This window comes from Hyperolius riggenbachi, chromosome 1 (genome assembly GCF_040937935.1).
Source record: "Hyperolius riggenbachi isolate aHypRig1 chromosome 1, aHypRig1.pri, whole genome shotgun sequence".
Taxonomy (NCBI): domain Eukaryota; kingdom Metazoa; phylum Chordata; class Amphibia; order Anura; family Hyperoliidae; genus Hyperolius; species Hyperolius riggenbachi.
In genome coordinates, this window is record NC_090646.1 from 328,667,614 (window position 1) to 328,680,256 (window position 12,643).

The 12,643-nt window shown below is 46.0% G+C and overlaps 1 protein-coding gene across 3 annotated transcripts in view; it reads right to left on the reverse strand.

The window, feature by feature from the left end:
* Positions 1–12,643, reverse strand: part of THOP1 (thimet oligopeptidase 1) — an 81,286-nt gene that overhangs the window by 47,216 nt on the left and 21,427 nt on the right. For all 3 annotated transcript variants that reach the window (XR_011020503.1, XM_068233887.1, XM_068233886.1), the window contains exon 2: positions 4,017–4,217. Coding sequence is in view for 2 of the 3 variants with exons in the window: in XM_068233887.1 (XP_068089988.1) it covers positions 4,017–4,203 (187 nt within the window). In the remaining variant the exon portion in view is untranslated. The remainder of the gene's footprint in view (positions 1–4,016; positions 4,218–12,643) is intronic.

Genomic DNA, 12,643 nt, shown 5'->3' on the forward strand with positions numbered 1-12,643 from the left:
GTGCATATGTAGAGTATAGTACTACTGTGTAACAAAGTAAACCTGAGACAGATGAAATTAAAGTTTTATACATACCTGGGGCTTCCTCCAGCCGCCTTCAGGATAATCAGTCCTTTGTTGTCCTCCTCCACCACCTGGATCTTCTGCTATGAGTCCAGGTACTTGAGCCAGTCAGGCGTAGTGCGCATGCACACACTCCGCCGCCAGGAGCATACTACACCTGTGCAGCACTATTGCGCAGGTGCAGAATGTTCCTGGCTGTGGGAGCGGCATGCGGCCGGACAGCGCTGACTGGCTGAATTACCAGGACTCATAGCAGAAGATCCGGGTGGTGGAGGACAGCAAGGGACGGATTAGCCTGAAGGGGGCTGAAGGAAGCCCCAGATATGTATAAAACTTTACTTTTCATCCGTCTCAGTTACCCTTTAATTTGTAGTCACCAAACCAAATTTTAATAACATATCACATTATTTGATTTCATCAGCAAAGGGAGTGCATACATTTGCATAAATCAGCATCAATGCAGAATTATTTCCATCTCATTGACCATCTCTATTAGTGACACAGCTCCACATCAGGCTTTATTCTTACAGCATAGATGTTATTTAGTATATATTAGAGATTCCTGTGTACACATCATATATACAGTCACAATCAGATATGTATATCTGACCTTAAAAATACAGGGACTGCTTTATTGAAGCAGCACAAGTAACTAATTTTGATTGGTTTATTTCATTTTTGTGGACTAAGCACAGCTATTACTGTATATATACATTATTTTTAATGACTATTATTTGAGAAATAGAACATTTTATCATATTTTCTATTTTAATTACAGTTACAAATTCATTAGGAGTCGGAGTCGGAGCATTTTTTCCCGACTCCAGGCACCCAAAATTGCCCGACTCCACGACTCCGACTCCACAGCCCTGTGGAGGAGGCAGCTTTTTCCACTATCTTACTCCATTGGTAGAGTGCTTCTATTTTGATCCTCATACTACATGGAGGAGGTAACATTGGTCAGTGATTGGCCAATCAAAACTGAAGGTGCGTATCTGGCTTTAGGGTGCATACAAATGCAATTTTGATTGGCCAATCATTGCCCAATGTTACCACTTCTATGTAGCATGAGGGCCAACAGAATTTGAAAGCTATGAAAGGATTGTGCAGAATGTGGTAGAAGTGGTAAAATAGGCCAATTATTGACCAATAAAAATTATGTGTGTAACAGGCTTTAAGTCATGTACATTCAAGCAGATATGGGTGCATTCTTGCAGGCCATTGATTGTTCTGGCGAATTCCTAATTTGGTAATCAATTAGACGGGGGTTAACAAATCAACAAAACAGGTCAGAGAAAAATTAGGCAATACAATGTTTTGTTTCCCAGCAAGTTCACGTTCCTTTGACTTTGTGATGATCAATCATTTATACAACCACATAGCATGACATGCGTACAATTGTTCGATATTTAGCATTACATATAGTCATATATATGAGTAGTCACTCGACAACCAATCAGTAATTGGTGCAGTCAAATGTACTTCCAATTCTCAGGCAATCCAATGTACTAGATCCTACATCCTAGGAAATTGCTGGTAGAATCATACCAATGTGCTACTACTATTTAGGACAGCCCTACCTTCCCGCTTTAGCTGAAGTACAATGGAGAAAAAATAAGTCAGTTTGCAGTCTGTGCTTTCTTGCTGCTCTGTCTAAAGACATCCGAATCACAGAATGACAAATCATTTAGCAGGTGAAATAATACAAATAACCATATTATCTGCCTGGACAGTGGAGGTTCCTCCTGAAGCACTATCAGGATAACACACTTGCCTCCTCCTGAAATTGAATATCCCATAGACAGGGCCGGCGCTACCATAGAGGCAAAGGAGGCAATCGCCCCAGGGCCCCAGAGCTTGTAGGGGCCCCCAGTGGCTACAACAGGAAAACATTTTTTTTTCAAAAAGACCTTATAGTTTTTGAGAAAATCGATTTTAAAGTTTCAAAGCAAAAAAAAAAAATACACATTTAAAAACCCGCTGACTTTAACAGTTAATAGCAAATGCACCTTAAAGAGACTCTGTAACAACAAAAACCTCCCCTGGGGGGTACTCACCTCGGGTGGGGGAAGCCTCCGGATCCTAATGAGGCTTCCCACGCCGTCCTCTGTCCCACGGGGGTCTCGCTGCAGCCCTCCGAACAGCCGGCGACAGAGCCGACTGTAGCTTCAATATTTACCTTTGCTGGCTCCAGCGGGGGCGCTGTGGCTGCTTTCGGCACGGAAATAGACGGAAATACCCGATCTCCGTCGGGTCCGCTCTACTGCGCAGGTGCCGGAAACTTGCGCCTGCGCAGTAGAGCAGACCCGACGGTGATCGGGTATTTCCGCCTACTTCAGAGCCGACAGCCGTCAGAGAGCCTGCGCAGGAGCCAGGAAGGTAAATATTACGTCACCGCTGCACGGAGGGCTGCAGCGAGACCCCTGACGGATGGAGGACGGCGTGGGAAGCCTCATTAGGATCCGGAGGCTTCCCCCACCCGAGGTGAGTACCCTCCAGGGGACGTTTTGTCATTACAGTTCCTCTTTAAATGGAATTAGAAATCCTAAATTTGCAGGATATGTTAAGGAGATCATAAGAGTAAAAGAAAAACCTATTTTTCAAAAAGACCTTATAGTTTTTGAGAAAATCGATTTTAAAGTTTCGAAGGAAAAAACTATACTTATAAATGCGGTAAATGTCACTTTTAGTAGCAAACCTAACGGTAGTGTAATTTTACATGTATCAAAAGAAAGAGCAATGAATTTCCTGGCTGGGTTTCCAGGGGGTCCATACACAGCCGCAGCGCTTTGGCCAGGGATCACTATACAGCCATTAGCGCTACAATGAAGTTAAAAAACATCTATGATGTCTGATTGGAGAGATGATGGAGGGAACTATGGTAAGTACAAGTGTATACTGAGGAAAACCTCAGTGTCCTATCAAATCAGAAAGTACATACAAAACACTACCCCCACCAAAAACCCGACATGTTTCACTTCCCGAGGGCAGCTTTTTCAAGGGAGACATACATAAGTGCTGAGTGCTAAAACGTGCTAAGGGGCAAATATATACAATAATATTTCAGTACATCAAAGTAGCATGATGGCTATATAGTAGCAGCCAGATCTGGCTGCTACTATATAGCCAACATGCTACTTTGATGTACTAAAATGATATTATTGTATATATTTGCACCTTAGCACGTTTTAGCACTCAGCACTTATGTATGTCTCCCTTGAAAAAGCTGCCCTCGGGAAGTGAAACATGTTGGGTTTTTGGTGGGGGTAGTGTTTTGTATGTACTTTCTGATTTGATAGGAGGACACTGAGGTTTTCCTCAGTATACACTTGTACTTACCATAGTTCCCTCCATCATCTCTCCAATCAGACATCATAGATGTTTTTTAACTTCATTGTAGCGCTAATGATTTTAATGAGGAATTAATTAAAAGTTAATTTTTAGTCCCATTTGGGGATATTATTGTGTATTATTACCTATTCAGGTTCTTTGTTGTGAAAATCACTATACAGCCGCACTATGGCTGTATGAAGATCCCTGGCATTTTTTCCTATTTTCCCAATTTTTTTTTTATGTTCAGAGTGTGGGAATTTTTTTTTAAAATTATGTGGGGTCCCCCCTCCTGAAACTTTTTAACCCCTTGTACCTCATGAAGGGTGGGATAGCCAGAATGTGGAGCTCCAACCAATTGGGGCTTCACACCCTGACTATACCAGCTGCAAAAAAGGTCCCATAATGCCGCTTTTTGTTCAGGGGTATCTGTTGGGGGGGCCCCCAGGTTTATTTTGCCCTGGGGCCCCATTGTTGCTAAACCGGCCCTGCCCGTAGATGTATATGAGGTATATTGTTAGGTTAGTTCGGGTGGGCAGGATGAAGTAGTTAGAGGAAAAAAATCCTGGTTTAGAACATTAACACATTTTATGTTTATTCACAAAGTGAAGGAAGGTTCTTACCTGCATACTCAACTTCCACATCAGCCAAAGCTTTTAATGTGTTTTCATAAGTCACAGAATTCATATCAAGACATCCCACAGCATCATAAACACATTTTGTTTTCTCAATGAGTTCAGTGGTCATTGACTGTATTTGCTGTGGAGTCAGATCCCATCTGAGACGGTTCTCTTCATTTCTAAGCTGCATCTTCAATAAAAGACCTATAAAAATATTGGATACATTACTTAAAGGCATCATGACAAATCCTTAAAGTGGACCTAAACTCTTGCACAGGACAGAAGGAAAACATATAGAAAAAGTACCCTGTATGTATTTAGAGAGTTAAGCCTGTCTAATTCCCCCTCATCTGTGATTAATCACACGTTGTAATTTGATTCCTCAGCTGTGTCAGCTGAATGACACAGCAGACAGGTAATTTGTAAACACAGGATGTCAACATTATGTCTGCTTCCATGAAAGCAGGAAGTAGACACAATGCAAATTTACTGCAGGATTTGTATCGGGTGTAACAAAGAAATGAATTTATTTAAAGGTTATGTTGTTGCTTATCTTCTGGAGCAGGGATTTTCAAACTTTTTACAGATTGTACCACTTTTACCACATGGCATTTTTAAAGTTCCACAAAATGGGTGTGGTCATAACAGGCTGTGGGAGGAGCCAACTATCAAGGATTGACCATAATTAGCCAGAAAGTACACATAAAACACCAACCAACCACAAAATAACCTATCGCTTACATCACACGGCAAATTTTTAGCAGATAGTGATGTACCGCATGGTTAGAGGAGTCAGGTTTTTGCTGCCATTTTAGCTGCCTCGTGTTACAGGAGGGGTCTAAAATGGTTGCAAAACCCTGACCCATCTAACCATGCGGTACATCACTATCTGCTAAATATTTGCCATGTGATAGAAGTGGTAGGTTCTTTTATGGGTCAGGGTACAGGATGCTGGGGTAGGGTGCAGTGTGCTGGCTGAGTCAGGCTGCTGGCTAGGTCAGGGTGCAGTGTGTTGGGAGAGTCAGGGTGCGCAGGATGGGTCAGGCTGCAGGGTGCTGGCTAGGTCAGGATGCAGGTTGCTGGTTTGGTCAGGGTGCACAGGATGGGTCAGGGTGCTGGCTGGGTCAGGGTGCAGAGTGGGTCAAGGTGCGCAGCGTGGGTGAGTGTGCAGAGTGAGTCAAAGTGCACCAGGGTTAGTCAGGGTGCAGGCTGGGTTAGGATGCAATGGGTGCCACTGCCATCATTACTGACCTCAGAACGGCGGCGACCTCCTGGTCATCCTCCCCACTGCTGTGCTTCTGGTGTCACTTCACCACGACTAAGTGAGCCCCACGCTCCTCCTCACAATGCTACCAGACCACAGATCAGCAGCTTAGCAGAGACAGTGAGGACGTGAATGCCAATAGCGCCCCGCATAATCCAAATGCAGGAAGTGACCAATGACATCACTTTTGCATTCATACTACACCAGTCGCAAGTAGCATGCATGCGGGTCGTCCGTCTTTGCTATGCCGCTGATCTGAGGTCTGGTAGTATTGTGAGGAGGAGAGTGGGGTTCGGGTAGCAGCAGTGGGGGTGTCAGCGCAGCAGACATCGTTGCGTGTACCACCTTGCAGGTGGCAAAGCACCACCAGTGGTATTGCGTACCATGGGTTAAAAAGCCCTCTTTTAGAGCAGAGAGGAAGTTCTGAATTAAGGCCCGCTGTAAATCACACGCACGTGGTCTGGAGCGTTCTGCGCAGGCACAGTAGTTCTGCGCCTGAGCAGAATGCTTCAGATCACATGCGATTGACAGCGGTGCTCGCGCAGGTGCAGTGGATGCCGACCTGGCGAGGTCAGCATCCGCAACGGGAAGGACTAGTAGCCACCTCCGGAGCTGCAGCGAGGGACATGTCGGCTGCTAGAGGCTGGAGGAAGCCCCAGGTAAGTAAAGCTCATTTTGTTACTTTTTCCCTGATGTTTCCTTTAAGTTATTAATGTCAAGTCTTATTACAGTAACATGCATGCAATTACCAGGCTGAATGGTGTTACCAGAAGTCTAATTTTTTCATGTAATATTAGCAATTCTCTTTTTACCTTTGGAAAACACCTACCCTCTAGGACCAGTGCTGTCCAACTTCATGGGCATGGAGGGCCATTCTTTTTCAGACCCCATGGTGGAGGGCCGAAGGATCTTGCTAGAGCCGCAGCCCCCCCCTCCCAGGAAAAAAAATGCAATTAAAAGACAATTAGATTGGCGGCACTCTCCACAAACTGAAATGCAATTGGCAGCAGATCCCCACGACATGCAATTCAAGATGTTGGTGAAGTTTGTGCCGAAAAACAAGGGTTCCGTTGTGCGCCGAAAAATGAGTGTGGCCATGGACCAGAATGTGGGTGTGGCCACGGGTGGAGACAAATTTACATGAACTTAGCAATGTGGGACATTAGATTAGGACAGTGGTGGCGAACCTTTTGGAGGCAGAGTGCCCAAACTGCAACCCAAAAGTCATTCTATCGCAAAGTGGCAACAGCAATTTAAACTGCATACAAACGTTTAAACTCATACATGAACATTATGGAAAATCCAAGTTGAAAATAAACTGTGAAGATAAACAATTTCATCCATTCTACTCCTGAAAATGTACCGGTATTCTTTTTTTTAGAACCTCAGTTTTATTTTCCGTTTTAAAAAGCTAAAAAAGTAGGTTTAATGCTATTGTCTCATATGATGATGATTCAGCTTTTCCCATAGTCTCGCAGTTAGCAATCATGAGGCCCCCAACAAATCATGAGGCCCCCAACAAATCATGAGGCCCCCAACAAGACAAATTCAGCAATCATGAGGCCCCCAATAAATCATGAAGCTCCCAACAAGACACATTCAGCAATCTTGAGGCCCCCAACAAGACAAATTCAGCAATCATGATGCACCCAACAGATCATGAGGCACCCAACAAATCATGAGGCACCCAACAAGACATTCAGCAATCTTGAGGGCCCCAACAAGACAAATTCAGCATTCATGATGCCCCTAACAAATCATGAGGCACCCTACAAGACAAATTCAGCAATCATGAGGCCCCAAACACGACAAATTCAGCAGTCATGAGGCACATAAATAGACAGCATTTCACATAAATAGGCAGAATGCCCCATTAATATGGTAGACACCTCTCACCTGGCTTCTGAATTCTCCTCTACTGGCTGCTGTGCCTGGCTGGCCTGGCAATACTGTTTTTGGCAGGACAGGTGCCCCCCAGCTGAGGTAGTGACAGGTGCCCCCCAAGTTAGAGAGTGACAGGTGTTCCCCCAGCTGAGGTAGTGACAGGTGCCCCCCAGTTAGAGAGTGACAGGTGCCCCCCAGTTAGAGAGTGACAGGTGCCCCCCAGTTAGAGAGTGACAGGTGCCCCCCAGTTAGAGAGTGACAGGTGTCCGCGTTACCTCATTGCAGCGCTGCCCGCCAATGCCTTCTCCTCTGTCCCCGCTGGGCTAGCGATGCCTCACAACTCAGACCTCACAGATCGCGGCGACTGAAGCAAGCAGAGTGCGCATTGCACCCGCGCGGCTGAACTTCACATGCGGAAGTGACTAATGATGTCACTTCCGCATGTGACGTACACCGTGTATGCGGGTACCATGCGCACTCTACTTACTTCAGTCGCCGCGATCTGTGAGGTCTGAGCAGTGAGGCAGCGGGGACAGAGAAGAGGGCACTAGATGAGGTTGCAGGCATGGCGCAAGCCATGCCTGCAGCTCAGGGAGACGAGCGGGCCGCAGCAGGAGGCCTGGCGGGCCGGATGCGGCCCGCGGGCCCCCAGTTGGACAGCGCGGCTCTAGGAGGTTTGTTTATATGCGATACCTTTGCTCCACAAGTCTTCTCCCCTTGCCAGATCTGGAAGATAAGCAGCATCAACCTCTCTCCTAGTCTGCATCTTAAAAAGTGTACCACAGCTGAAATAAATAAAAAAAGTTTTATACATACATGGGGCTTCTTCCAGCCCCATCTGCTTTGATCGCTCCCACGCCGCCGTCCTCCGCTGCCTGCAGCTTCAGGAACCGGGTTCTGTCACTTGCGTCAGTCGGAGCCAGTCTACGCAAGAGGAGTGCACCCTTTACGTATCTCTCCAGCAGCTGCAGGAGAGATACGAAAAAGTGTACTTCTCTTATGTTCGACTGGCTCCGACTGAAAGAAGTGACAGGGCCCGGTTCCCTAAGATGCGGGCAGCGGAGGACGGCGATTTGGGAGCGGATCCGAAGCCCAGGTATGTATACAACTTTTTATTTATTTCAGCTCGGAGTCACTTTAACCTCCTTAGCGGTAATCATGGGTTCAGCTAAGGGTGGAACAAACATGCCAGGAGCGGTATTCCCAGAGCTGGACTCGTGGTAGCCGCTGGGAGGTCCATGCAGAGCATAGCGCGCAGCGGGAGTTTTAACTCACCTCCCGGGGAATCCCGACGTCAGCTGCCATTCTTCTTCTTCTCCGAGGCTCTGCTTCCCCCTGGTGAGATCTCAATCTCATTATCCACTTCAGCTCAAAGGGTTGTTAACTTTATGCATCCGAGCAACTTTCACCTCCCATTCATTCGCCAATAACTTTATCACTACTTATGAAATAATCTATATCTTGTTTTTTTCCACCACTAATTAGGCTTTCTTTAGAGGGTACATTTTGCTAAGAATTATTTTATTCTAAATCCATTTTAAACAGGAAGATTAAGAAAGAAATGGGAAAAAAAAATTCCCTTAGGTTTCCTTTACGTTATTAATGTCAAGTGTTATTACAGTAACATATATGCAGTTACCAGGCTGAATGGTGTTACCATATTCGTCCTGAAGTGGCAATAGGGTTACAGCGCCACACGGAGGACAGAGGGAAAACTGTAGTGCTGGATCCCAGGGAGATGAGAGAGTGCAGAGCTGCTGCAAAACTCCTTAGCAGCATGTTTTTTTTCCAGGTTTTATGATCTAAAAGCATGCAAAAAAATTGCACTGCTTTTAGACCCTAAAATCCGGAAATAATCATAACGCCAATGGGGTTAAAGCACATTTGAAGTGAGAGGGATATAGAGGCTGCAATATTTATTCCCTTTTAAACAATACCAGTTACCTGCAGGGCTGTGGAGTCGGTACAAAAATCCACCAACTCCGACTCCTCAGTTTAGGATTCCACCGACTCAGACGCCTCTAATTTGCATATTACAATCGTGTTGATTGAAAGTATGTAACATGAAATTCGTCTCAACTGCCAACGCTTAGGAATTTTAAAAGACAACTGAAGTGACAAGGATATGGAGACTGCTATATTTATTCCCTTTAGTCATAGACTAAAACTAGTCCTTGGTAAGAGTACTTGAAAAAGGCACAGACCAGAACAAAGAACATCTATCAGGCCCTAGTGTGGGTACTGTGGGTACATGTAAGAGTGATGTGCAGCTACTCTGCAGGAGAATGAGGAAATTCTTCCTCTATTACACATTCTTCATGCACAATCTGAACCAGGTTTATGGGTGAAAGACAACAACTCTGTGTTTAATGTGCACAACATTCTCAGTGGATTCCCTGCAGCTTTGTGGAGAGTGCATACGTAGAGTATAGTACTACTGTGTAACAAAGTAAACCTGAGACAGATGAAATTAAAGTTTTATACATAACTGGGGCTTCCTCCAACCCCCTTCAGGCTAATCAGTCCCTCGCTGTCCTCCTCCACCACCTGGATCTTCTGCTATGAGTCCAGGTACTTGAGCCAGTCTGGCGTAGTGCGCATGCCGGGAGCTTACTACACCTGCGCAGCACTGTTGCGCAGGTGCAGAACGCTCCTGGCTATGGAAGCGGCATGCGGCCGGACTGCGCTGACTGGCTGAATTACCAGGACTCATAGCAGAAGATCCAGGTGGTGGAGGTGGACAGCGAGGGACTGATTAGCCTGAAGGGGACTGGAAGAAGCCCCAGGTATGTATAAAACTTTTTTCATCCTTCTCAGGTACCATTTAATTCGTAGTCCCCAAACCAAATTTTAACATCTCAAATTATTTGATTTCATGAGCAAAGAGAGTGCGTACATTTGCATAAATCAGAATCAACGCTTTTTAAAAAAAATTGTTTTCTAAAGTGCACATTTGCACTATAAAGTGCATAGTTGTTCCCCAGTGCAGCCAGCATAGTTGTCCCCCAGTGCAGCCAGCATAGTTGTCCCCCAGTGCAGCCAGCATAGTTGTCCCCCAGTGCAGCCAGCATAGTTGTCCCCCAGAGCAGCCAGAGCCCCCCCCTCCTCTCTCACCTGGGTCCCCTCCTTCAAAATAGCGGCGGCGCTGCGGGCGGGTGGGCGGAGGATTACTCACCTTCTAACTTCCGCGTTCCAAGCGCCGGCAGCATCCCCTCGTCACAGGTCTCCGCCAATTAGGAAGCACAGTGGGCGGCATTAAAGGCGGAGACCTGTGACCTTTTATTGTTTTAATATTGATGATTGATGAAAACCCAAAATTCCTATCTCAAAAAATTAGCATATTTCATCCGACCAATAAAAGAAAAGTGTTTTTAGAACAAAAAAGGTCAACCTTCAAATAATTATGTTCAGTTACAGTATGCACTCAATACTTGGTCGGGAATCCTTTTGCAGAAATGACTGCTTCAATGCGGCGTGGCATGGAGGCAATCAGCCTGTGGCACTGCTCAGGTGTTATGGAGGCCCAGGATGCTTCGATAGCGGCCTTAAGTTCATCCAGAGTGTTAGGTCTTGCGTCTCAACTTTCTCTTCACAATATCGCACAGATTCTCTATGGAGTTCAGGTCAGGAGAGTTGGCAGGCCAATTGAGCACAGTAATACCACGGTCAGTAAACCATTTACCAGTGGTTTTGGCACTGTAAGCAGTGCTGAACTGTTAGTCGTGCTGAAAAATGAAATCATCTCCATAAAGCTTTTCAGCAGATGGAAGCATGAAGTGCTCCAAAATCTCCTGATAGCTAGCTGCATTGAACCTGCCCTTGATAAAACAGAGTGGACCAACACCAGCAGCTGACATGGCATCCCAGACCATCACTGACTGTGGGTACTTGACACTGGACTTCGGGCATTTTGGCATTTCCCTCTCCCCAGTCTTCCTCCAGAGTCCAGACTCTGGAACCTTGATTTCCGAATGACATGCAAAATTTGAGCAACAGTCCAGTGCTGCTTCTCTGTAGCCCAGGTCAGGCGCTTCTGCCACTGTTTCTGGTTCAAAAGTGGCTTGACCTGGGGAATGCGGCACCTGTAGCCCATTTCCTGCACACGCCTGTACACAGTGGCTCTGGATGTTTCTACTCCAGACTCAGTCCACTGCTTCCGCAGGTCCCCCAAGGTCTGGAATCGGTCCTTCTCCACAATCTTCCTCAGGGTCCGGTCACCTCTTCTCGTTGTGCAGTGTTTTCTGCCACACTTTTTCCTTCCCACAGACTTCCCACTGAGGTGCCTTGATACAGCACTCTGGGAACAGCCTATTCGTTCAGAAATTTCTTCCTGTGCCTTACCCCTCTTGCAGTCTTACCCATGATTGCGGTTTTGAGTAATGAACCAGGCTGGGAGTTTTTAAAAGCCTCAGGAATCTTTTGCAGGTGTTTAGAGTTAATTAGATGATTCAGATGATTAGGTTAATAGCTCGTTTAGAGAACCTTTCCATGATAGGCTAATTTTTTGAGATAGGAATTTTGGGTTTTCATGAGCTGTATGCCAAAATCATCAATATTAAAACAATAAAAGGCTTGGGACTACTTCAGTTGTGTGTAATGAATCTAATATATATGAAAGTCTAATGTTTATCAGTACATTACAGAGAATAATGAACTTTATCACAATATGCTAATTTTTTGAAAAGGACGTGTGTGTGTGTGTGTGTGTGTGTGTGTGTGTGTGTGTGTGTGTGTGTGTGTGTGTGTGTGTGTGTGTGTGTGTGTGTGTGTGTGTGTGTGTGTGTGTGTGTGTGTGTGTGTGTGGCTGCGCTGCCACCCTGGCGCAATAAATAGAACGCCAGGGTGGTTAAGTGCACTATACATTGAAGGTGCCTATCTCTCCTTGCAGCACCGTGGTCCCTGCCTGTGGATGTGTGCCCACTCCATATACCCGCACTGCTTCAGCCTCTTTGTTTTTTCATCACTATGGCAACGCGGCTAGCTCAGCGCCGCTGTTGCCAGTTCGGGAGACGAAAGGCCGGCTGATTGGTGGATGTTCCACGTGATCAGCTGGGCTACGCGGTGACGTATTCGTCCCGCCTCTTAGGAGGTGCACGGAGAGATCCGTGCACGTCCTTCTGGTCTCCCTAGTAACGTCTGTGACGTTACAGCGCCGCCCCTTCAGGTAGTTCCCATTCTTGTCCGCTGTCCAGTGGGAGGTGACATCGTTCCTGACGCGGCGTTAGAGGCTGAACCGAGGCCGGAGCGGCGATGGGGAGGGTCACACTGCATAGGTAAGTGTCTCTCTCGCTATCGGTTCACACATGTTAATACAAGTTCCCCATCAGGTCCGATTTTGATATAACGGACGGGGATATGCTCATAAGTCTTTTGATAGCCTGCGATTGGTGCTTTTGAATATATGATGTGGTATATAAACGTGACTGTAACTAGTGCATTTTGAAACTGTCATGGCTTGAGAAAGGAGCATGTCCAACGCTCG